General features: G+C 36.0%; 1 protein-coding gene across 1 annotated transcript in view; it reads left to right on the forward strand.

Annotated features, from left to right (window-relative positions):
- The window catches only part of INTS4 (integrator complex subunit 4), a 79,478-nt gene that overhangs the window by 17,487 nt on the left and 35,080 nt on the right, over positions 1-26,911 (forward strand). The window contains exons 5-11 of the mRNA XM_006213647.4: positions 5,616-5,801; positions 6,432-6,482; positions 9,603-9,691; positions 10,669-10,789; positions 15,706-15,777; positions 17,574-17,748; positions 22,265-22,470. Of these exons, the coding sequence (XP_006213709.1) occupies positions 5,616-5,801; positions 6,432-6,482; positions 9,603-9,691; positions 10,669-10,789; positions 15,706-15,777; positions 17,574-17,748; positions 22,265-22,470 (900 nt within the window). The remainder of the gene's footprint in view (positions 1-5,615; positions 5,802-6,431; positions 6,483-9,602; positions 9,692-10,668; positions 10,790-15,705; positions 15,778-17,573; positions 17,749-22,264; positions 22,471-26,911) is intronic.

Genomic DNA, 26,911 nt, shown 5'->3' on the forward strand with positions numbered 1-26,911 from the left:
GAAATCAGTAGAATTTTCTTGTGTAGAATCTGTACAACTGAATTTTGAGACCTTCTGCTTTCTTTCCTACTTGTAAAGATTTTTCTAGGAAAATAAATATTTTGTCCATTTTGTTTGTATGGCTCCCTTAGAGCCTGGTTTAATTCTTCTTTATTTCTGTCTCCATCTCACCTTCTCTTCCAGTCTCTGTTTCTTTTCTTTTCCTTTAATTCTGTGTTAGAAGTACATGAGGTTCTTAATGCAACAGATAGAAACATACAGCATTTTAACATTGATCAAATACTACTCAAATAGATATTATATGTTGTTTGTTAAGAGAGGTTATTTTCATGCTAAGTACACTGAATTTTTATCTGTGCTTAAAAACAATCCATATTGAAGCTGATGAGTCAATAAGTTATTTTTGTCTTATTTATTCTCAGATTTTTTGGGTATACTTAATCATTGATTTTTTTTCTATAGCAGTAGTTTTAAACTGGTTGCTTTAGCTTATTTTTGACATAGTTTGCTCTTGTTACTGGGGATGTGGTTTGCCTACTCACTGCATTAATATAGAGATGATGGCACTTTAATGGTCTGGGTATAACGCCAAAATAGCATCATCTACAGAGCAGACACCAGTAGTTATAGTAGTGATGGTTGTGATGTAAGTAGTGACCTGTAGCAGGAGGACATCATAAAACTGTAATTGCTGCCCGGAGGGTGTGATTTAGACTAAAGATCTCTTTTGGGCTAACATTCAGTATGCAGTAATAGGCTGGTTATGCGTCAGTGTTGCCTTGGTTACCTTAATAGAAACTAGAAGATTTTAGTTTGTTGTTTGAAAATCAAATAAAGTATTTGTAACAGTCGTAGCAACCTTCCAGGGGCTGATGGTTCAGTTAACAGTTTAGTTATGACAAATGATGCTTCCATACTAAATAAAAATAGTTCATTAAAAAAAAACCCTGCTATATTAACTGCAGTAAGCAGAGTCGTTGTCAGCTTTAGATCTGGAAGTTTCTCTTTTTTTTTTTTTTTTTTTTTTGAAATCCCAGTCAAGTTTCTCTTAACTTCTCAGTTTCATTGTGTTTTTTGATGAATAATTTTGAGCCCATAGGCATTGTGAGCACTTAAAAGTATATGATTCACGTTTCTGTAGGCTAAATATGGTGTGTGTATGTGTATGTGTGTGTATATATATATATATCCTCTAATATAATATCTGTATCTATTATATACACACATTTATATCTGTATTTTTTCATCTGTATGTAATGAAAATCATGTTATCTTCTCGTAATTTAAATGCAGCACTACAATATTTATTCTAATTTTTTTGTTATTCATAACTTCCTTCTTAGAAATATTATCCTTAATATACTTAGTTATTTGATATATCTTTCTATTTGTTTAATTTCACGTGTGTGTTTGTGTGTATGACTTACACAAGGTGTTTTGTTGGCAACCTAGTTAGCTAATCAAGAATTGATTATTAATTTAGTATAACTGTGTTTATCAGGCAGTAATTAGAAACCTTAATTCTTCATGGCTTAAAAAATAGTGATGTTTGGGAGTAGCAGTATAAATATATGTAAAGAAAACAGGTACTTTAGAGCTTTGTAAGTATTTAAGGTTCAAATGCCCAACTCTGAACATAGTAAGCAGAGTTTTCAAAACCATGACATTATTTATGAAGCTAGGTGGGTAAAGAGTTCTAGATTGAGTGAGTGTCAGGAGACTTGGATTCTAGTATCAGCTCTTCCACTAAGTTATCTTTGTGTTATTAGACAGCAGCACTTAATCGTTATCCTGTAAAATAGGGAATTTGTGAATTAAGGCAGGAGGAGAGAGATGGGTGATTACTGAGGGTACTTCTAACGGCTGTATGTCCTAATGTTAGTATGAGCAAGAAAGAGACTCATGTGATTTCAAATAAGGGATTTCATTTATAGGTAGGAAATAGTGGAAAATGTGTACTTGAAGGGAATATCTAAAGATACTATTTTGTATTGACAATTACACATGTAGTTATCGCCTGATGAAACCATGTGTATACTTTATATGTGACCATATACCTTCCTTATTATTTTAGATTATAGTAACAATAGTAAATAGTCATATTATGCTTTATAATATATAAAAGTTTTTTTACATTTATATTACTATTTGAGCCTCGTGATAAACCTGTAAGTTAGGTAAGGCTGGTATTACTGTTCCTTATTTATAGATGAGGAAACTGAAGCTCTGAGAGGTTCAGTGACTTGATCAATGTTATATACATAGATTCAGAACTGAAATTTGAAGCTAGGTCTTCTTAAAAATCTATATATACTTTATATTATGGAAATTTTCAAATTTACTATTCTTTCCAGTTTTGAGTGTAAATTTGACAATTATGCTTTGCAGTCTTTTTCATTTGTTTTTTCCTCTCACTTTTTGTTGTAGTCTGTTGTAATATTTTAGAGTAAATCCTTGACATGTTTAATCATAAGTGCTTCAGTATATATCTCTGTTAATAACTGAAATTTTTTTAGTATAGCCATGTTGCGATTATTAACAGTTTACTCTGTATCATCTCATACCAGTTCATATTAAATTTTTCTTAATTGCATTAAGTATCTTTATGTTGTTGGTTTGTTTTGGATTAGTATCTCAGAAGACCCGTATTTTACATTTGGATAGTTTCTTTAATTTCCTTTAATCAGTAACAGTGCCCCTTTTTGTTTTTTCTTTAAATGCTGTAGAGTTATTAAAGAAACCAGATTGTTGGTCCTGTAGAATGGCCTACATTCTGGATTTGTTTGATTGCTTCCTTTTGGTGTCATGTAAATGTTGACAATGGGAATTCCTGTGGATTGGTTTCTGTGTCCTTTTGATCTGGACTCAATTAGTCCTTGACATTTTGTTACTTTTTGGCACAGGGTGTCCCAGGTTCCTCTTAATATTTCTTGCTCAGTCCTGAAACTAGTCATTTCTTTGAAGTATTTTCAGTTCCTGTTACTGGATTAGGCAAATAGCTTATTTCAGTAGCAGTGCACTAGGTTTGAGAGGGAGATAACTAAAATTCGTTTAAAATGATGGTGACAAGTGCTCAAACGAAAAAGATTGACAGTACTAAGTGCTGACAAGGATGTAGCAAATCTGAAACACGTATCACTGGTGGAAGTGTAAATTAGTTAAATTAGTACAATCACTTTGGAAAACTATTTAGCTGTGTCTTCTTAAGCTGAACTTATACATATCCTCTGTCCCAGCAATTTTACTTCTAACTGTATATTCAACAGAAATGTGAACATGTACACAAAAAGCCCCATTCAAGAATAATCACAGTAGCATAATTCAGAATAACCAGAAAATGTAAATAACCAAAAAGTCTATCAGCAGTAGAAAGGATATATGGATCATGGTGTGTTCACAAATGGAATACTATGCAGTAGTGAGAATGAATAAATCATTGCTATATGCCATACTGTGGATGATTTTTGTAAGCGTAATATTAAGCAAAGGAAGTCAGGCACTGTTTGATTTTTATAAAGTACAAAAATAGGCAAAATAAATCTATGTGTTAGAAGTTAAGCCAGTGGCTATTTTTTGTTTTTGTTGAAGTATAGTTGATTTACAATACTATATTAATTTCAGATGTATAATGATTTAATATTTTTATAGATTATACTCCATTTAAAATTGTTATGAAATATTAGCTATAATCACTGTGTTGTATAATATATCCTTATAGCTTATTTATTTTATATGCAGTAGTTTGTGCCTCTTAATCCCCTACTCCTATCTTATCCTGCCTCCCTTTCCTCTTTGCACCAGTAATCACTAATTTGCTCTCTAAATCTATGAATCTGTTTTTTATTTGTTTGTTTTTTTTTTAGATTCCACATATAAATGACAACACCCGGTCTTTCTCTGTGTACTTATTTCACTAAGCCTGATGCCCTCCAAGTCTATCCATGTTGTTGCAGATAGCAAAATTTCATTCTTTTTTATGGCTGAGTGATATTCCTCTGTGTGTGTGTGTGTGTGTGTGTGTGTGTGTGTGTGTGTGTGTGTATTGATACCACATCTTCTTTATCCGTTTATCTGTTGATGAACATTTGGGTTGCTTCCATATTTTGGCTTTTGTCAGTAATGCGGCTGTGAACATTGGGGTGCATATATCTTTTCCAATTAGTGTTTTTGTTTTCTTTGAATATATACTGAGGAATGGAATTGTTGGATTGTATGGTAGTTCTCTGTTTAATTTTTTGAGGACCCTTCATACTGTTTTCCCTAGTGGCTGCACCAATTCATTCCCGCCAATAATGTACAAGGATGCCCCTTTCTCCACATCCTTGCCAGCATTTGTTGTTTATGTTCTTTTTGATGATAGCCATTCTGACAGGTGTGACTAATATCTCATTGTGGTTTTGATTTGCATTTCTCTGATGATTGGCAATGTTGAGCCTCTTTTCCTTTGCCTTTGGCCATCTGTATGTCTTCTCTGGAAAAATATCTATTCAGGTCTTCTGCCCATTTTGTAATCAGGTTGTTTGTGTTTTTGATATTGAGGTATATGAGCTGTTTATATATTTGGGATATTAAACCATTGTTGATCGTATCGTTTTCAAATGTTTTCTCCCATTTAGTACATTGTCTTTTCATTTTGTTGGTGGTTTCCTTTGCTGTGCAAAAACTTTTAAGTTCAATTATGTCCCATTTGTTTATTTTTGCTTTTGTTTCCTTTGCCTTAGGAGAGAGATCCAAAAAAATATTGCTATAATTTACGTCAAAGAGTATTCTGCCAATGTTTTCTTCTGGGAGTTTTGTGGTTTTAGGTCTTTAATCCATTTTGAGTTTACTATTGTATATGGTGTGAGAAAATGTTCTAATTTCATTCTTCTCGATATAACTGTTCAGTTTTCCCAGCACCACGTACTGACAAGACTGTCTTTTCCCCATTGTATATTCTTTCCTCCTTGGTTGTAAATTAATTGACCGTAAGTGTGTGGGTTCATTTCTTGGCCCTCTGCTGTGTTCCATTGATCTGTGTGTCTGTTTTTGTGCCATTAACATACTATGTTGATTACAGTAGCTTTGTCATAGTCTGAAGGCAGGGAGCATGATAACTCCAGCTTTGTTATTTTTTCTCAAGATTGCTTTGGTGATGGTGGCAGAGTAGTTACTGGTAAGGGGCACAAATGCTGGTCATGTTTTATTTCTGTATCTAGGTGCTTGTTATATATGTTTATTTTGTGAAAATTCATTGACCTGTGCATTAAGATTTTTGTATATTTCTGTAGGAATATTAAAAGTTCTAAAATTTATAAATTTTTGTTCTGTTTTTAGATTTGATAGCAAATCAAATGCAATTTAAGCGGCCATTTTTAAAGTACCTACACTCTACAAGGCCAAATGCTAGCTGTTGGGAACATAATGATAAGCAAATGGGAGTCTTATTTTCTAAGACTCATGATTTTTTTGGAAAGACTCATACTCAAAAAACATGAGATCAGGCAGACAGACTGGAGAGAATGTAGTGTTTGAAGTCATTCCTAAAGTTGATACAGTGCTTTTGTTTCTGGTTTTTTGTTTATTTTTAAGATGTCTTACATCATGTCCTTTTGTTCTGTCTTTTCTTTTCATAGCACCTGACAGATACCTCACATGGTGTAAGAAACAAGTGCCTGCAATTACTTGGTAATCTTGGTTCTTTGGAGAAAAGTGTCGCAAAAGATACAGAAGGCCTAGCCATCAGAGATGTCCAAAAGATTATAGGGGATTACTTCAGTGACCAAGACCCACGTGTCAGAACAGCAGCTATAAAAGCAATGGTAAATATTATCTTGGAAACTAAATGGAGACGGGTTTTTGTTTGTTTCTTTTTTCATTTTTTTTTTTTTAAGTTCATGGTTAATGCCACCTTGGATACATTCTGAGTCCCTGTAGGATACACCTTACACACACTTTCAGGAAGGTGTTGGTGACATGACGGAACTCAAAGGCACATATTCCTTTATAAGAGGTGCTTATCTTTGGGTTTCTCTGGTAGCTTTTACCTGCATTTCTGAAACATGGAAGGTACAACTTGTATCCCAGGTCCATGGGAGGGATGTCACTTGGGATTATAGTTTAGTAGTTACAAGTTATACTTTCCATTTTCAAAATAATAGAGGAAAGTTATAGGGGGAGGAGTTCTCTTTAAAGGGGATGATATTAATCATTTCTTCCTCAGCCTCTTTATCATTATTTCATATTTTTTCTGATATCCCCTGGGGAGATTTAGTAAGTGAGTGCTTCTACTGAAAAGTCTTTGACCTGGTTTCTTACTTATATAGCACTGATTTTGGCTAAAGGGAACCATGTTAACGTGATATAATAGAGAAAAATATGTGAGATTGTGGGGAGACATTGGAAATAATGATTTTTTTTTCCAAAAGTTAAACTCTATCTTTATTATCTAGTTGCAGCTCCATGAAAGAGGACTGAAATTACACCAAACAATTTATAATCAGGTACCTTAAATGACTGCTGTCTGGAGGAGGAGGGAGGGATCATGAAACTAGGAGAGTGGCACACTGGTTGTCAGAAATTGAAAACATAGAGCTTCAGCTGGCTAACAGTGGCAATGTTAATTGTGATGAATGTGAAGTTGTATCCAAAACATACATTCTAAGAAGAGAATGGGGGATATGTAATGAATAGCACTAGTGCATGCGAGAAGGATGTTTAGGAGGATTTAGGTAGCTCAGTATGAATACCAGAATACACAAAGAGAAGTGTAGTGTTCAGAATAAGGAAAGTGGTAGTCTTCCTGATTTCTGGTTGATTGAATTGACTTTCAACCTGAAGTCAATTCTGGGCACCTCACTTGAGAAATTCGAGTGTTTCTGAAGACCAAGATCACGGAATCATACGAAAAGATATCTCATAATGGTTGTAGCATTGGTAAAGAAAGGCACAATGTAGTTATAGTATCGTTAGGAGAAGCTGATTGAGTGCCTAACCAAAAGGCCTTCAGTTGTTCGTGTACAGTAATTGGGTGAATCTAGAGACAAACAACCTAAATCCATGCACAGAGACCAGATTTTGTTAGCCTACCAAGAGTGGTTTTATCTTTTAGAGGAAGATGATAATTAGCCAAGCCTCTATGACTGTTGTGTAAAACAAGTATATTCTTTTACAAAATGAAGTAGAATGAGTTCAGAATGGTTCTGTTGGTGTGACCTATAGGATAGCTCTGTGGGAAGTCAAATAATTAAAGGAAACTTGTGAAGACTCAGAAGAAGAAGAGTTAGTCTGATAATACAGATGTTTAGTGGCATAAGACTATGCTACTCAGTTGATTAGGCTAGCAGTGCTGTGGGCCTGAAGGGAGTGAAGATGAAATGATGGTGGAGGATTTGAGATGTGAGGTAGAATTAGGTACTATAATGACTTCAGTTTTGATTTTGTTGAGTTTGAAGGGTTGATGGGATACTCATGAGGAGAATTCCAGGTCTGGAGCTGAGGAAAGATCAGAGCTGGAGATGGATATTTGGAGCCATCCATATCTTGGGAGAGATGAAGGATGGAGCCATGGATAAGGTCCAACATTTAAGAAAGGAACCTTAGAATGGAACTAAGGAGCAGCTTGATGGAGGCAGAGGAAAAATACATTCTAAAAAAGACAGGAAGATAGTCTCATGGTCAGCAGTATCCAATGCTGGTGAAAGGTCATTTAGGGTAGGGCTGAAATCTGGAGTTAGTAATAAAGTGGTCACTAGTGAGTCTGAAGAGAGCAATTTCAGTCCCACTGTTGAGGTGAGGCAGTGTAATTTATCCAAGTTTAAAGAAACTTGACTTTGATAGGAAAGCAGGTTGAAAGATGGCAGAATGGGCCATAGGATTAAGGGTTTGTTTTTGTATTTTAAAGATAGTTGCTAAGCATGTTTATGTGTTGAAGAGAGAGCTAGTGTTTTGGGAGAAGCTGATGATAGAAGAGAAAAAGGGGAATAAATGGTGGAGGAAGTTCCTTGAGGCAGAAAATCGGATTTATCCAACAAATACTACTGGGCACCTAGTGCTGGCTGCAATGCTGAGCATGTTAGATAGGATCCATGCCCTTTGCATTTTCATGGGTAAGATAGGCAATTAGCAAATAAACAAACACAGTAATTATAGTATATGAATATTACCATGAGGTAAATAAATAGGATGCTGTAATAGAGAATCACAAAGAGGATCTATTTTGGAGGATGGTAAGGGATGGCTGTGTGAGGAAATGATGGTATCCATAGCAAGAGTAAAAGGACTAAGAACTAGAAAGGACACTTCTTCCTCAGTTATTGAGAAAACAAGGTGCAGGAGAATATAGGAAGAAAAGCATTTATAACTAGTATGGAATAATTGAGAATAATTTGTGCCTGAGAACCTTGATTTTTCTCAGATAAGCAGAGGTCCTGGGGAGAAGGTTAAGAAAGCTGCCTTGGGAAATGGAAGTGGAAAGCAGGGGCATAAAAGATTTCCAAGTAGGGCTAATGAGGTTTGAGATCATGAGTCACTAGTCCCCTAGAGAGTGTGGTCTTCTTTGCCAGTGCCCTTTTGTGAGGAGTAGCGAAAGTCTTGGGTTTGTGGAACAGCTGTGTCAGAGATACTGAGGGGGTTGTGTATGATGATGCAGACAGTGCTGTCGGGATACTGAAGTACAGGAAAGGGGATGGAACAAGGAGAAGGGGTTTATTTGGAGAGGAAGGATGGAATTAAAGCAGTGGTTGTCAACCGGGATGACCCCCCCACCAACTCCCGGAAACATTTGGCAATGTCTGGAGATATTTTTCACTATGCAGTTGCTGGAAAGAGGGAGCGGATGCAGTGCTACAACCATCTAGTGGACTGAGACTAGGGATGATGCTAAACATCTTACATTGTACAGGACAGCTCCTTACAGCAAAGAGTTACCCAGTCCAAAATGTCATCATAGTGCCAAGGTTGACAAACCCTGGTTCAACAGATAGGTTAAATGAGATTGAGGAGCAGTGGGATGGGTTAAGTCATGGAGATTAAGGAACCAGTAGAATAGTATGTTATGGTCAGAACATGAAATGTAAGATTTAAAAATTTCAAAAACAGAGTAGTTCTGAATGCTGTTGAAGTCTGGGGTGTTGGCATGACTGTGGGTGGAGTAGGGATATTCCATTTCAGACCAAAGTAAAACAAAAATTTGGCCTCTTTTGGCAGCTTATCTTTAAAATTGTACATTTTAAGTGCTTGAATTTTCTGATGGACTGTCAAATTTGTGCTTTGATTTTACAGACAGGGAAAAAACCTACCTTTGGTGTTTAAGCTTGTGAGGGCAGCACTGTGGGCTCCCTGCAGGCTTTGCTACAATTGATGCTATTCTAAATGGCTTTTCTGCTGTCTGTGAATCTGTGATTCTCCTTTCAGACATGAAGTGGGAGGGTGCACAGAGCACAGCCAGAGCAGCTGACAGAGGCCAAGAATTCTTTGTTGGGCCAAGGTTCAAGAAGTTAAAACCACCCATACGTATTTTGATTGGGATCCTTATCCAGCCACCTTATCTTCATTTTGAAAATAGTTTGAACATCACCTGGGAGGACACAGAACTAACAGACTTTTGGAATCCTTGTTTGCAGGCCTGTAAATTGCTCTCTGATGACTATGAACAAGTGCGCAGTGCTGCAGTCCAGCTTATCTGGGTTGTCAGTCAGCTATATCCTGAAAGGTCAGTGTGGGTGTAAGCAGTTTTTGTTCATTGCTAAAGCCAAATTTTTCTCTCTTCCCACCATGCAAAAAGCTCACCTCCAGAAAAAGAATCTTGGTTTAGCTTTTTGAAAGGTGGTGTGGAATAGGGGAAAAGCACAGACCCTGAAAATCAGAATGCCTGATGCTTGTTTTTCCGCTCTGCCGTGAACTTTCTGTGTGCCCTGGGGTCCCAACCTCCTCATCTATAAATAAAGAGATTGGACGGTCTATCTCAAATACTTTCCACCCCACCTTTGCCCACCCCTGATAAAATGTTTAAAACGGTTTGGAGCCCATTTTAGTAAATACAAATGCCAGATTAAGTACCAGGTGAGTTTGAGAATAATGATCCCTTATGTATTGTTTTCCTGGTTAAAAATATTTTCACAATAATTAAATAATTTATTTTCACATTGATTCTTTGAAGTGAAGAGACAGATACTATTTTTTTTATTTTATAGAAGGACTCCTTTTATAGAGAAGATAAAGTATTTTTTCCTCTTCATTAAACTACCTACTGAAATTGAAAAACCAGAATGAGTTAATAAACCTATAGACCCCCCCCACCAAAAAAGGCTAATTGTCTCTTCTTTTAGGACCATATTTGCAAGTATGTTTTATATTGGTTTATTCTAAGATTTACTATATTGGCAGCAAAGCAATTATAGAAGTGAATAAACTTAAGGATATAAAATACTCTGTGGTAGTTAGTTTTTATTATCTTTTGAATCTTTGGCACTAAACAATTTTATTTAAGACACAAATTTGCAGTTCAACTAAAAATAAATAAATTCCAGAGTGATTTGTTTAGTATGAAACGTATTTCATCATTCTAGGATTTGAATAATTCAACTGTCCTTTCTCTTTGTGCCAGTTTCTTTGGTCATTCTTACTGTATTGAACCTACAGCTTTAGGTTCATGTTTTGTCATTTGTGCTTCCTTTTCTTTTAATTTAGCATTGTCCCAATCCCTTCTTCTAATGAAGAAATTCGCTTAGTTGATGATGCTTTTGGAAAAATTTGTCACATGGTTAGTGATGGCTCCTGGGTAGTTCGTGTTCAAGCTGCAAAGCTGTTGGTAAGTTAGTTTCTTTAATGAACTCATTGCCTGTTACATTTGTACAAACATTTTGAGAGACTAGGTAGGGACAGGTGTAACTCACTTTTAGAAACCTTAGTATTTCTTAAAATAGAAATGGCTCACTTTCCTGTGGAGAAGTAGTCTTTTTAGAACTAGAAAGGATTTAAAAAAATAATCCTGTTTAATCTTGTTAGTATATTAGACAGCCAAAGTCTAGAGAAAAAGGAAAATAATAATAAAAATAATTGTTACCATTGCTAAGCACCTGTTATGGCCTAGATACTTTCCTATGAGACCACTTTTATTATTTCATTTACTCTTATTGTAACCCAGCAAAGTAGATGCTATTATTCCCATTTTCCAGGTGAGAAAAATGAGGCTCTGAGAAGTTAATTATTTAACTTACACAGATAGGAAGTTGTAAAATGAGATTCAGAACCTAATTCCCCTACTTTTAGCCTGGTCCTTCCCTAGTGTTTTCTTTTGGGGACTTATAGTACATTTGTAAAAAATTTTTAACTTTTCAGAGATAGAACTGTCTTATAGAAGGAGTGTTGGCCTAATTCTCAGCCTTATTTTATAGCTGTGTTATGTTGGACATGTCACTTAGTCTTAGTTTCCTTTCCTTATCTGTTAAATGGATTATAATATCTCATGTTTACCTCATGGGATTGTCATGATGCTCAAATGAAAGTCTGTCTATGGAAATGTGTATAAATTGTAAAGTACTACACTATGCAAGGTGGTGGGTGGCTATAATATATAAATATATATAAGTGTCTATAAAAATTTGTATCAATGTCACAGCAAGAAAATAGGAGATTCTGTTTCCTGCTTATAAATTATATTGCTTGTCCATAATAAAATAGAGTAAAACAAGCCAGTTATTAGTGATTTTTTTTTTGAATTCACATTTTAAAGCTTTGTTTTGGTTTGTGGATATTTTAAAATTCAGAACAATCCAATCATTCATCAGATTCTTTTATTCAACATGTACTGAGCATCTGCAGTGTGCTGTGTATGTGTATGTGTGTGAGGGGATGTCTTAGAGGAATAATTCAATAATATATTGTCATCTGAGTAGGCAGTTTAGAAAAGTAGTCCTTAAGGCAGAGTCATTCAAATTTTTCAATTTTGTACCCCATAGAATGTAATAGTCATTTATGTAAAGCTATATGAATAATGAATTACAGTGGTGAATTGAAAGGGTTTTTACTTAGATGACTCTGTCTTGAGTCAAGTGCTTTATTTTGTAATTTCAGTGATTTCAAATCCAAACAACTCCAAATTATATAAATTATTATGTATATATTTCAAAAGTAATTAATCTGATCTTGCTAGTAATAATACTTGTTAACTGTTTATAGAGTTCCTAGCCTGCTAAGCCAGGAACTTTTAGTCATACATGCATACACACCCACTTCCTTATACACAGGCACACATGTATATATGCCTACATATATACACTCATATACATACTCACTTTTTGTGAATAATTTTTAATTCATTTAAACTCCTTGAGGTAGGTATTATATTATTCATCTTATAAATAATAAAACTAAGGTTTAGAAAAAATGGTGTCATTTGCCAAAGATGGTAAATGACACTTCATGATCTAAAACCCATGTAGAATTCCTTCCTAGTGAAGTTCCAGTTATACACTGGGAGCTGTGGTTGTGTGGTTAAGATCCTGCTGATTTACTAGTTCCTTTGTGTAAGCTGAGGTGAACTCCCCTGCTCCAACTCTTCAGGTGAACTGCATATGGTCTTTTGGCCACATGTTCATCAATTCAACAAACCCTGAGTATAGTCTGTGTCTTCAAAAGAGTTGATAGTCAGGTAGTTTGACATAGGCAATCAGTCAGTTACAATACCTGGTACTCCTAGGAAAGAGTGCAAAGCATAGCTACAGAAGACTTCATGTAAGAAGTGATTTCTTAGCTGATTTTGAAAATGGGTTAGGTAGGTAAAGAGGTAGGGAAGGAGAAAATATGAGCAGAGATATAGGCATATACTACCATGCATACTAACATCAAAGTAAACTATACTGTCATATTAAACTACAAGCAATTTAGTACTTACTGGTGTGAGAGATAATGCTCAGTGTGGGTGATGTGTGACAAGATAAAGCTCAAGAGGAAAGCAGAAGCCAGGTTTTCAAGAACTTGAAATGATAAAGCTTTAGACTTCAGTCTAGTACAAAAAATGAATAGTCCACATTCTCCTTGGCTTATAGCAGGATGAAAAATTTCAGATATGAGCTATATCAGAAAATTCAAAACCATGTAAAAGATTGGTTTTTCGTTATCTGTAACTTCCCTAATGGGGCAAAGAAACTTGACTTTCAAGAACATAGTTCCATTGGACTATTTAGAATACAGTTACTACTTTGAAATTAATTATTATGGTGATTCGCAGCCTGTCTAGAATAGAGTCCTTAGTTCAGTGATTTCTTTTTAAGATGTTAAATTATTTATCTTATTCAAAAAGAGTTAAACCTTACTTGTAAGCCCCCATAAGTCTTTGGCCTTAAAAATTGTAACATTTTCAGACAGTTAGATTGTAGGTTTTATATCTGTAAGTCTGCCCAAGACTAGTCTTTCCCAGGGCAAATGAAGATGTCCTAGTCAGTGGCAGTTTTATGTCTCACAGAATAATCCATCTTTTTTTTTTTTCTGTCTGCTTCTCTTTTTATCATGTAATTGGATAGAGGCTAGGAGCCTTAAAATTGGAATAGACAAAGATTACATAGACTTACATTGTCATACTAATTGAGCAGTTTTTGCTCTAAGAGCAGGTTTGATGTGCACTTGTTTATTAAATATCAGTTTTCTTAGTATTATAAATATAGATTGTTAAGTAGTGGTAGTAGTACAGTTGGAGAGATCTTACCTGAATATGTTTGTCTTGGTTAAAGTAAACAAGAATGTAGGTGTTTTTCTGATTGGTGAGATGTACTTTATGATGAACTCATTATCTTTTTGGTCCATATCTGTTCCTCCTGTGCCATCGTTTACTCTATCATGAACCCAGAGACATTTGAGAATTTTCTGTGTCCCGTATCCACTGAGTCATCAACTCTTACCAAGACTGCCTTCTTGACATACCTTGAATCTATCCCTTCTCTATTTCCACTGGACCTGTACTACTTCAGATCTCACTGTTTTTCAAGTGGATTACTATGCTATAAGGTTTTTGGTATTTGCGGATTTAAAATGGAAAGCTTCAGCTATTTCTATGTAACACTGTAAACATGTTACAAATAATTATATATAATTTTTTTGAGGCTGGGATTTGAATAGTACTCCTCCTTTGCTACTGTCCTGGGAGAGTGTCACCTCAAGGCATGGGAGGAGGACATTAAGACTGGGTTAGAGTAACTTACTGTCATTAAAGTCATTAAAACTTTCGTTCTTTGTAGAAAAAAGAAGTGCCTGTTAAAAATGTATACTTCTTATTCATAAAACTGATGTTTTGCATTAAAAATGAATGTTAGATTTGATATTGGCTCAGACCGTATGTAACAAACTGTACTGTGTAGAGATAAGAAAAACTGGTTTTGAAACTACTTAAGGTAGAACAGTACAATTACTCTCCTAGAATTGTAAGAAAGATGTTAACTTGGGTAAGAATATTACCAAAGAACATGAAATTTTCTCTGGAATATGTGATGAAAGAAAAAGTCTGAGCCTGTATAAACTTGGGAAGTAGAGGCTTCAGGTTTCCAGTATATTCCATAAGAATGTCTGGGACCTGCTTCAGTCTCCTAACTGCTCTCTCCTTCATTTTGATTCCTTCTGGTCCATTAGCCACATTGCTGTCACAATGATGTTTGTGAGGTGTAAATCTGACTGTTTCTCCCTTATTTGAAATGAGCAAGTTATCAAATCTCTCAGCCTCAATTTCTTATCCAAAAAAAGAGGATAATTTGCATTCTTCATAGGGTTATTGGGGGGAATAAATTTTTAAAATACAAATATTTTATACATTGTTGAGCTCATTAAATATTTAATAGCGATTATCTAGTTGTTATTCATAGGCAAACCCCTTACCATAGCAAACAAAGTTCTTTATGATCTGATCTCTGCTTATCTGTCTTGCCTCATTTTTGGTATCCCCATCCTGTGTTTCATTCATAGAACCACTTGATGTTTCCCACATAACATTCTGTATTTATGCATTTGTCGTTGTGATCTCCAATTCCCCAGATACACCTCTCGCTGCTTCCACCCCATACTACTTTTCTGTAAGTTCCCATAGCAGCCTTTATAAATGTGTATTATAAAATTTCATACCATAATGCAGTTGTCTCTTTAATTGTCAGTTTCCCTCACTAGTCTGTGAGACTGTTGAGTGTAGAATTGATGTCTTTTTTTTTGTATTTCTGTTCCTGGTAACGGTAGGCATATAATTGAAGGGTTGCTAAATAAATATTTGTTTTATTGAATGAATAGACAAAGAATAGAAAGATTAAAACGAAAAGGAATAGAGAGACAGAGGAGAGTAGTGTTAAGGCAGAGGATTCTGAAGCCTTGGTATAGCCCAACTCTATAATTTACACTCTTTGTCACCTTGAATGAATTGTTCCTTTTTTTGTGTGCCTTCTTTTCCCCTTAAATGAAATGGGACTAATAATAGTATTTACTTTGTAGGATTGTACTGAGGGTTAAATGAGTTAATATATGTACAAGGCACTCAGAACAGTGCACGACACATAGTAAGCTCTATTTAGGTGCTAGCTACTGCTAATGATGTTTTTATTATTTTCCTCATGATTCAGAAGCCATGGGCATCTTTATTATCAAGAATAATGTTATCTTTATGCAACTCAGTTGGCTTAAAACTTTGAATTTTAAGATGATCCTCAGGTCTTAAAAGTTGTTTAATTTGCTCTGGATTCTTTCTTTTTGTAGGGCTCTATGGAGCAAGTCAGTTCTCATTTCTTGGAGCAGACACTTGACAAGAAGCTGATGTCGGATCTGAGGGTAACTTAAATTTGTTTAAACTGGGTTTCTGTAACCAAAATCAATGTTGCTGTATGCCAAGTTGTGTTGATTTAATTTTACAGCCCATGAATTTGTTAAGTTAATGTAGGGTGACTAGATTTTATTTTAATTTAAAATCTTAGTAACTTGAATCAAATTGCAAGTTACTTCATTAAATTTTAAGTTATTACAGTGAAATACTTTGCACAGGTTGTGTTTTACAAAGAAGAGGCAAGATTAACATTCTATTTGTTAGAAACTATAAAGGTTTGGTCTTATTTTGTGAGGTTGTATGACATCTTAGGACTCCTTTTCAATAGCAGTTCCCATGGAGGAGTGAGTAAATCCTTTCTCTGAACAGTAACAATGCCTCTTACAGAATGCCCTTAAGCTCTGACTGTGATAGTTCTCTGACATAGTTGTGGGGAACATATATGAGTCTGAGAATGTGATAGGAACATTCATTGTCAGTATCTTAATTTTTAAATTATAAAAGTTTTAATAAAGAGTCACAGAATCTTTGATAAGTAGACAAAAAGGGAAACAGTTCACCCGTATTCCCATTACTCTAACACAGTGACTTTCATCGTTTTGGTATATTTCTCTCCAGCTTTTTCTTATGCATGTTTTAAACATTGAATCATTATATACAGATAATTTTGTAGTTTACACTTTTTACATTTACCACTACATCATATGCTTTTTTTTCATATTGTTAAGTTCATACTTAACCATTTTTACTGATAGCATAATATTCTGTTAAGTAGGTGTGCCATCATTTTTTAGCCCTTTATTATACATTTAGGTTCTCCTTAATTTTTCCACCATTATAAATTACATCAAATGTATCATCTTCATGGATATTAGATCTTTTCTTCTTGTGAGTTATTCCATAAGATAAATTCTTAGGAATGGCTGAGGAGTTGCTATCTGTGCATCATGAAACATTGCCATACTGCTTTCTTGAAGGCCATTGCCGCTATTTGAGGCTGGTGATTGCTTGTGTTCTTTGTGTATACTGGGGTGGAAGTGTGAAGAATGACAAGCTTATAGTGAATGGTAAGGGATAGGTAATGCAAGGGTTTCTAAGACACATCGCAAGGTGCAAACTTTACTACTGGGTCTGATCTGACCCATGTCCTTGTAAACTCAGGTGCTATATTTCATCAGTCATGAGGAAGTGGAGTCACACCAGGAAGGTTCATAGAGGCTAATGTCTAAAGCAGAATGCCAGTTCATTCATTTATGAAGGGAACTGTTAACTGTCAAGGGAACTCAATATTTACTTTAGATGACTAGTATATTCTCCTTTAGGTAGTCTGTGCAGAAAGTGAGTTTACTGGAAGGTTGCTTGGTGAGCAGTGTTCCTCAAATAGTGAGCTCAGTGTTGTCTCTTAGAGACTTACTTCTATGGGACTGAAAACAGTTTTTTTCTAGAGCCAATATGTTGTCTACCCAGGATGGTGCTTGGAGGGACATTGCCATTATTTATCTCTGTGATTCTCCCTTTGCTGTGTTGCCATGGCAGACGTAACTACCTGTCTGATAATATTTTTGTGCTATTTTTAATAAAGTTAGCATCTTTAACACGGTTACTATCAGCTATGATAGACCTGAGAACCTTGGTCTTACTTTAAGTTGAGTTTGCATTTCTCTGCTCTGACCTATTGAGGTTTTTATTTATTTATTTTTAATATGACTCTCAGCAGTCTTATTTCTACCTTCTCATGTTCTTGGAGTGAAACTTAACTGCTCCCTCTGAACCTTCAGCAAATGGTATTTGTTGTCTTTCACAGAGGAAACGCACTGCACATGAGCGTGCCAAGGAACTTTACAGTTCAGGGGAGTTTTCCAGTGGCCGGAAGTGGGGAGATGATGCTCCCAAGGAAGAAATAGATACGGGGGCTGTGAACTTGATAGAGTCAGGAGCTTGCGGAGCCTTTGTTCATGGATTGGAAGATGAGATGTATGGTAAGTATGGCTGAGTGATAATATCAGTGCCCATTTACTGAGTGACTGCTGTGTGTCTGGTGTTGTACTGGGTGATAGACACACATTGTCTCGTTTAATCTTCATAGTCAGTCTGTAATGTACCTACTATTATTTTAATTTTATGAACAGAAAAGGCCGAGGCTCATGTGGTATGATACAGGGTAAAGAGCATAGACTTTGAGTTTAGTCAATTTAGGTTCTAATTCTAGCATTTCTGTAAAACAAGGTTAATAATGTTTTTGTATTGTGAGAATTAAATGGGATTATGTGTACATGGAACACTGGCACAGTAGGTGACCCTCTTATAGTAAGCACTTAATAAGTGGTAGTAAAAATTGATATTATTGATACTGATAACAGTAATACCTTGTTATTAGTCATCCATCTAATGAGAGACAGATGCAAGATGTAAATCCAGATTAGTCTGACTTTAAAGCATTTGTATGACTAATAAAGACTTTCTTTAACCTTCATTTTTGAAAGATATTTTCACTGGGAATCAAATTCTAGATTAATCTTTTCTTGTTGTTTTTTGTTTTTTTCTTTAAAGATTTTGTTCCACAGTTTTCCAGTTTACATTTTTCTGTTGAGAAGTCTGCTATCATTTAAAATCTTTATTCTTCTGTGCATGATATGTCTTTTTCTCTAGCTGCTTTTAAGATTTTCTCTTTATCACTGATTTTAAGTGCTGTAATTATAACATGTCTTTATGTAATTTTCTTCGTATTTCTTATACTTGAAGTTTGTTGAGCTTCTTGAAGCTATAGGTTTATAGTTTTCATCAAATTTGGAAAATCTTTGGCCACTGTTTCTTTAAATATTTTTCTGGCCCCATGCTCCTTTGGATATTACAATTACACATAAATCAGTCTGCTGAGGTTGTCTTACAGCTCACAGGTGCTCCACTCTTTTTTTTTCTTTTGGTTACTAGTCTTTTTTCTCTTTGTTTCATTTTGGATAATAATTATTGCTTTGCCTTGGAGTTCTCTAATCTTTTTCTTTTCTTCTGCAGTGTCTCATTTGATGGTAATCCCATCCAGTATATTTTTCATCTCAGACATTGTAGTTTTCGTTCCTAGAAGTTTGATTAGAATTTCGGTTTGTTTAGTATCTTCCATGTCTCTACTTAATATGCTTCATCTTTTCTCTAGTTTTGTCAGCAGTCCTAATAACAGTCCTGATGTCCTGGTCTTCTGGCTCTTTTATTTATGTTATTTCTTGGTTTTGATTGATAGATTTTCCTCTTCATTTTGAGTTCTGCTTTCCTGCTTTTATGCATGCCTGGTCATTTTTGATAGGATGCCAGAACTGTGAATTTTACTTCCTTGGGTGATGAGCATTGTTATATTCCTATAGATGTTCTTGAGCTTTGTTCTAGGATACAGTTAGTTCACATTTTATTTTTAAGCTTTGTTAGGTGGCACATTAGGCTAGGGCTTATTTTTCTCCACTGCTGAAACAACTATGGTAGACCGTGTGTGAGCTTTAGAGATTATTCCCCCAAGTCTTGTTGAGGGGTTCTTTCTCAGACCTTGGGTAATTTCTTTACAGATCAGAGCTTGGCTAAAAACTTGAGGAGGACCCTCTGCAGATCTTCCAAGCTTGTTCTCTCTGTGCACTTCTTTCTGGTACTTTGCCCTGTGAACTCTAGCCACGTTGGCCTTTCTAGGCCCCCAGCTCTGTCTTCTCAACTCAGGGAGACCTGCAACCTGGAAACTCTACAGACAATAAACTTATATAATCATAGAGCTTATCTCATTTATTTCCTGTTGCTCAGGGATCACTACCTTTTATTGCTTGATGTGTAGTGTGTTGAGTATTTTTGTTTCATGTATTTTGTCTCTGTCTTTAGTTGTTTCAGACAGAAAGATAAACCTGGCCCTTGTTACTCCATTTTAGCTAGTGATAGAAGTCCTTGCAAAGCTTTTATGATCTCCCCAACATGATGCTATCTATCTTACTTAGATCACAGACTGTCAATGCTTTGACAACCTTTCCAACCTTTTCATTTTCACTGAGGATAACAGACCTGGGGAGATAATTTTGATTGTCCAAATTTTATAGTAAATTTATGTCAGAGGATTAGAATTCAGGTCCTTAAAATTCCTATAAAAAATGACACCTTAGAACAGAACTTCTTAGAAGGGCATGAGAATTACTTTTGAAAGACAGTTTTCTAGTAGTAAATGTAAGAATTGGGTAACTATCCAATTTGCTGTAAGATTTTCTGTATATGTACAAATTAGAGCTACCTCTGCTTTTTTCTCTATGAACTTGATACATGAATTAAAACTATAGATAGTATTAGATAATAAGGAAGTCCAGTTATTAAAACTCACTTTATTCTAAAACAAGTAACTGGAACCTATTTTATTTTGTTTTTATTAGCAGTTTTGCTTTGTTTAGTTTCTGCAGTTGAATTTCATTGGCATTTTTTATGTGGTTTAATTCTACAGGTTTTAGTTTGTTACTAGAGTTTAATTAAAGGAACTTAACTTTAGAAAGTGAGTAAATCATAACCAGCATCGGGTATGGCAGCTTTCTGATTTAATCAGTCGCATAATTCTGGGTAAATCAGGGGTTTAGGGACGCATTTGCTGAAAGTGAAATGGAGCCTTATTTTATTGGCTATAGACTCTAATGTACTGTCACGCATAATTTTACTCCTCTTGTCCTGTGTTCTCCCTCCCTTCTGGGGCTTTACATTTTGTTTCTCTGCCTAGAGAGGCCTTTTTACTTTGGCCTAACAACTCCTTCAGGTATTATTTTTGGGGTCACTTGTTCTACAGAGCTGCCTCTGATCCTGTTGAGTGGGCTGTGTGCTGCTTCTGCATTTTCCTCTATTCCCTGTGCTTTTTTATTGTACCATTCATCACTATGTCATGCAATTAACTGTTCTAGTCTAGTTGCTGAGAGACAGGCTTGTTCTTGTTCATCTTTCTATCTTCCGTGCTAAGGATAAAGCCAATAAGTAGCAAAACCAGGATCTGATTACAGCATTCCAAAAAGTCCAGTAGAATTTGTTAATTTGTCTACCTGTAGCCAGGCTGTACCTGCACAGTAAAATACCAGGTTTCTTTGCCTCTGCTTGGAATTGCATCAGCACAGGTCATACTGATTATCTTGTGCTAATCAGAAGTTTCTCTGATTCCCTGGATAGACTTGGAAGAGTTACACGTGAGTTAGTGCTGTGTGATGGATAAAGCCCTAGGAAGAAGATCCAGTTAACACATTCGGGTCCATCTCTGGCTGGCTTTGTAATTATTAGCAATTTCGTATTTAAATTATATTACTGTGCGGTAGAGCAAATCCTTCCATTTTGGTGAAATGGGGGAATTCATAACTACTAAGAAAAATCTGAGTTGTCTCCCTTTAATGTACTAACTCTGCTTTTAAAGTGTCTATAAAACCTTTCTTAAAAGCAAGCTATATTTATGAGTTTTAACCCCAATTTGAATGTTTTTCCTTTCTTTTCTTTTTTGAAACTGTACATTTTGTTGCAGAACCATGTGGGAACTAGTGGAACAAAACAAGCATGTGTGGAAGGCTTGTGAGCATTGTCTATAGCTTATCCATCTCTCATCTCTTTATCCCAATACTTAGCACAGGGTCGGGCATGTCGTGCACATTCAGGAAACATAGTGAATGAATGAAGGGCTTCCTGGATTCAGTGTCTTTACTGTTACATGTTCTGCACATGCAGGAGGTAGAGGACATGCCTCTGTTTCCAAGGTGCTTACAAGACCCATACCTATATCATAGCTAATATTTTTTGAGCTTTCAACATATGCCAGGCAGTGTGCAATGTGCTTTACCTACACTATGTCATTTATTCCTCCTAACTATGTAAGAAAATGGGTATGATCTCCATTTAATAGGTGAGAAAATTAAGGTACTAGAAAGTTAAATTACTTATACAAGATCACCCTCCAAGTTAGTGGATGGATTACCTTTCACAATTCATTGTGAGACCTCTATCATTCCACAGCAGACACCCTTAACCTTTAATTCTAGCCTAGAATTAGCAGACCTGAGTACTTATCTCTGCTCTCACTCACTTTGAGGAAAGTTTCTTCACTTTGCTGAATCTTATCTCTAAAAGAAGAATAATGATATTAAGCCTATTTTAATCTTAATAATAATACTAATATTTACAAGCTGCAGTTTAAAAAAGTACTTTACTATGACTGGAATACTGAGATAAATAAGACAACATAGTTTTCGAGAAATTCTATTAATGGAGAGAGGCATGTGACTTGATCACATGTCTGTGGAGTCAGGATCTTAACCTTCATCCCTGGGGTACCAAAGCCCTTGTTTGTAAGTCCATGTGAAGGTGATTGTGCAATCTGCAGGCATGAAGGAGATCTCCCACAGAGTTTGTAGGTAAGAGGAAGAGAGAGGGAAAGACAAACCTTAGTGAGAAGGAATCCTCCCTGAATTTTCCCATGAGTCTTAACCTGATGTTCAGTTTTACTCATCTCCTTTTCTCCAGAGGTCCGGATTGCTGCTGTAGAGGCTCTCTGCATGCTGGCCCAGTCTTCACCCTCTTTTGCTGAGAAGTGCCTTGACTTCTTGGTTGACATGTTTAATGATGAAATTGAGGAAGTACGTCTGCAGTCCATACACACGATGAGAAAAATCTCTAACAATATCACACTTCGAGAGGATCAGCTTGACACTGTCCTTGCTGTGTTAGAGGTGAGTGATCAGTTTGTTACTCATTTCTTCATCAACACATACTGAATACCACCAGGTACTGATAATAAAATAGTGTACAGGAAGCCCAGTTCTACCTTCCCATCACACAACTCCCCCAAGATGGAGGAGACTGACTGTTAAACAGGAAATTTGAATAAAGCTTAGTATTGCCACGATCAGCAAAGGACAGGATGCCCTGGGAGTACAGAGAGTATCTAACCTGAATTATCTGAGGTATGGTTGGGGAGATAGAGAAGAAAGAAGGAATGCTATAGTGGACACTTGGAGAAGTAGGACTGAATGAAACATTTCCCTTTTTTTTTCCTTTCTTTTTTTTATGATGAGAGTATAGTTGACTTACAACATTATATGAGATTCAGGTGCATGAGGCATTTTCTTAGGAAGGAGTGGCATTGATGGTCAGGTGGAAGGGTACAAAACAGAGGGAGCAATGTCTAAGGATCCAAAGGTAAAACTGAATATGATATATTCAAGGAATTGGGAGGAATTCATTGTAATACAACTTACAGTTGAGAGATGGAAGAGGAAAGGGAAGTGGCTATAGATAAGGCAGGGGCTAACTAGTGAAGAATTCTTTTCAGCCTGTGATTTAATTTAATTCCTTAATTCTTCTAGTGAGTCATAGGATGTTACAGCAGGAAGGGATCTTAGGGATCAATTCGTTCAACCCTGGAGTTTTACACAGAAAAAAAGTAATTTGTTTGAGTTCGTACAGGTAATAAGTGTCTTTGCCAGGATATGAAAACAGATTTGCCTTCCAGGCTGTAAAGCCAAGTTCTGTGTGGTTCTTGAATTATTTTTCTGGATTTTAGTGTCTGGATTTTATTTGTGAGTACTGAAGGTTTTTGAAATATTAATAAATGAAATTTGGCCTTTGGCCCCCCCCTTTGTTTTGTTTTTTTCAATATTGTGAAAGGGATAGCAATTTGATGTTTACATATTAATACTTGTTATGGATTTTTACTACACACTTAAGAAACTATATTAGGTGCTTTGATTTCAGAGTGCTTAATTCTTGATTCTCTCAATTGCTTAGCACTTCTTTTAAGATCTTTCTTGAATTATAAATCTTTATTTATAATTTTTCATATATTTTTTCCTAAGAAGATAAGTTTGCATTTCACATATTGTTCTCTGTGGTTGGTCTCTATAACCTAGCCCCTCCTTTCTTTTTTTAGCTTTCTTTTCCATCATTCCTCACCTAGAACTTTATGCTGTACTCACTCCCCTAATCATCCTGCTTTTCTTCACCATTTTGCTTTCACTGTAATTTTTTCCCCCTCTGCCTGCAAAACTGCCCCTTTTCACGTAGTTGACTTCCACTTATTCCTAGTGTCTGGATTAGGTAACATATTCAGGAAGCCTTCCTTAACTGACTGCACCGCTGAGTGGGCTAAATAGCACTCCTCTGTATTTCTTTAGCACCCTGTGTACATTAGTATAGCATTTATCAATACGTGTTGTTTATTAAATTCTTTATTCCACAAAACTGTGAACTTCTCAAGAGGCCAGGGTCTTGGCTTATTGTTCTTTAATTCCCAGTGCTTTGTAGTGTCAGGCACAAGTAGATGCTCCATAAACGTTAAGTAGCTGAGCTATGTCCAAGCTATAATTGATGTACTGAATTGTTCATAGGGCCACAGGTATGCTTATTCATAAGCACTTTTGTATAAACTCACAGAATTTGTTTAGGTCTAAACTCCTTGACTTGGTGTTCTCTCCACTAAGCTTAGATTTATGTAAATTCATTGTCTGTTCTTCCACCTAAGCAGTTGTTCACTGCTTCTTATATTTATTGTGTCACTGTACTTCACTGCTTTGAAATCTAGCTTGCTGACTCGTCCAGCTTTAATTTGCCTCTCCCTTCCTTCCTTCCTTCCCTCCCTCCCCTCCCTTTCCCTTCCCTTCTTTTTCTTGTTATGTTGAGCTACTAGCTGAATTCAGCAAGCACTGTCTATGTACTAGAGGTGTCATGGTATCAAAAACAGGTTCCTTGTTCTCATGGGACGTGTATTCTACAGAGAGAGAGAGTAAACAAACAAAATGATTTCAGAGAGTGATGTCTTATGCAGAAGTTAAACAGTGATAGAGGAATCGGAATTTCACTTTAAATTAAGTGATTAGTAAAAGCCTTTCTGAGGAGACAATGTTTGTGCTGAGTCTTAAATGACAAAAAAGAGCCAGCCATGTGAAGGTTGGAGGAAAGACCTTCAGATAGAGGCAACAGCTGGTAGAAAGGCTCAGTGAGCTTTGGCGTGTTTCCGGTACAGGGAGTAAAAAGGCCAGTAGAGGTGGAACATAGAAAGTAGGAAGGTGGTATGAGATGAGGCCTGAGAGGTGGGTCGGGGCAGGTGGAGTGCCTTAAGGTTATGGTAAGATGTTTGGATTTTATTCTAAGTATTATGGGATACCTAGCATTGGAGGATTTTATACAGAAGGATAAAACAATTTGCCTCTCTTTCAACATATCTCATCCTTGAAGTTTTCTTGAAATTCAGTTCAGGTAAATTGACTTTTTCCCTCATTGCTTCATTTAAGATGTAATTGTTGCGTATCAAGCCTGTGTGTCTCTTACTGTAGTTTTCATATTTTACCATTTATGACAGATTTAGTATATTTGTCTTATCTCCCTGATGAGATTGTAAGCTCCTAAAAGAGAGTGACCATGTTGTACTCTGTATTGTATTCCTTTCAGGGTTTAAGGTGGTGACTTACGCATAGAGGATGTTTAGTAAACATTTCCTAAAACAAATCTACACAGATCAACCATATAACTGGGAAATTCCTAAGAAACACACAAGTCAAAATTGTTTTCTTATTACTTTGAAAATTGTTTCTCCAGTACATTGATGACACTGCCTCCTATTAGTGGTGGAGGTTTGTTTATATAGGAAGCATTATGTCTTACCTAACTCTGCAACATACAGAGCCAGACAGATCTGAATTAACCTATCAGCCCTTCTCCTTAGTCCCCTTTTCCCTTTGTTTGTTTGTTTTTATGTTTATTTACCATGGCTCTGCTTTTATGGACCTTACGATTTAGGTATGAGGGAGACAGACAAGTAAGACACAAGTGAAGATGTAATGTTAGCTTTCATGACAGAAAGAAGTTAGGTCCCATAAGGGTGTATCATAGAGGCACTTGGTCTTTAGGAGTTGAGGGGGTAGAGCAGTCAGAACAGACTTCTGAAGCTGAGCTATAAAGAAGGAGTAAGGCACTGAGTTGGCAGGAAGAGTTGGGAGTGTGAGATGTGAGGATGTTTCAGGCAGAGGAGCAGGAAGTGTAGAAAAACTGTGTTGGGTGGAAACATGGCACAGTTGAGGGACCAAAAGAGGGCCTGGCAGTGACAGAGCTAGTGCATGAAATGAAATTAGGCTGCAGGGGTGGGTGGGACCAGCTCATGCAGAGCCTTGAAAGCCAAATTAAGGGAAGAGAAACTAAAAGCTATTAAAAGATTTTAGCAGTGTTTTATCCTCCTTGGAACTTTGGGCAAATTATTTAATCTTTCTAGTTCTTGGTTTTCTCATCTCTAAAGTGAGGATAATTTCACATACTCATATGTTTCTTATAAGAATTAAGTGAGAATTCATGTAGCACCATATAAAGCATTCATAGAAAGCATTCATATAGTAGTAGTTCATTATACAGATACACCTCATTTATTGTGTGTTGAAGATGTTGTGTTTTTTACAAACTGAAGGTTTGTGGCAACACTGCATGGAGCAAGTTTATTGGTGCCTTTTTGCCAGTAGCATTTGTTCACTTCCTGTCTCGGTATTACATTATGGTAATCTTCACAATACTTGAAACTTTTTCATTATTATTATATTTGTTATGGTAATCCGTGATCAGTGATCTTTGATGTCATTATTGCAAGAAGATTATGACTTGCTGAAGATTCAGGTGATGATTAGCATTTTTAGTGATAAAATATTTGTTAATTAAGGTACATATATTGTTTGTTTAGACATAATGGTATTGCACACTTAATAAACTACAGTATAGTGTAAACATGACTCTTCTATGCATTGGGAAACTAAAAAATTCATGACTTTCTTTATTGTGATATTCACTTTATCATGGTGGTCTGGAAATGAACCTGTAGTATCTCAAAAAGTCATTGAAGAAACATTTACTAATTTTTTTGCTGAGCCAGGTAGATCCTGAGGGTATCAAAGTGGGCAGTGCTAGTTCTTGCCTCCAAGCTGCTCAGTTTTATAGAGAAAGTGGCAATATAAACCAGTAATTACAGGAGAGTATCAAAAGTAAGGTAAGGAATGCCATTTTCACCAGAGGGATAGCATATGACCACAGTTAAAAGCTGAGGAAGTGTGAAATGGCACCGCATGGACAGGGAACATTGAGAAGAAGTTCATGTGGCTCTGAGGGAGAAGGGGTGGGAGATGAAACAGGAGAAGT

Source organism: Vicugna pacos, chromosome 10 (genome assembly GCF_048564905.1).
Source record: "Vicugna pacos chromosome 10, VicPac4, whole genome shotgun sequence".
NCBI classification, from domain to species: domain Eukaryota; kingdom Metazoa; phylum Chordata; class Mammalia; order Artiodactyla; family Camelidae; genus Vicugna; species Vicugna pacos.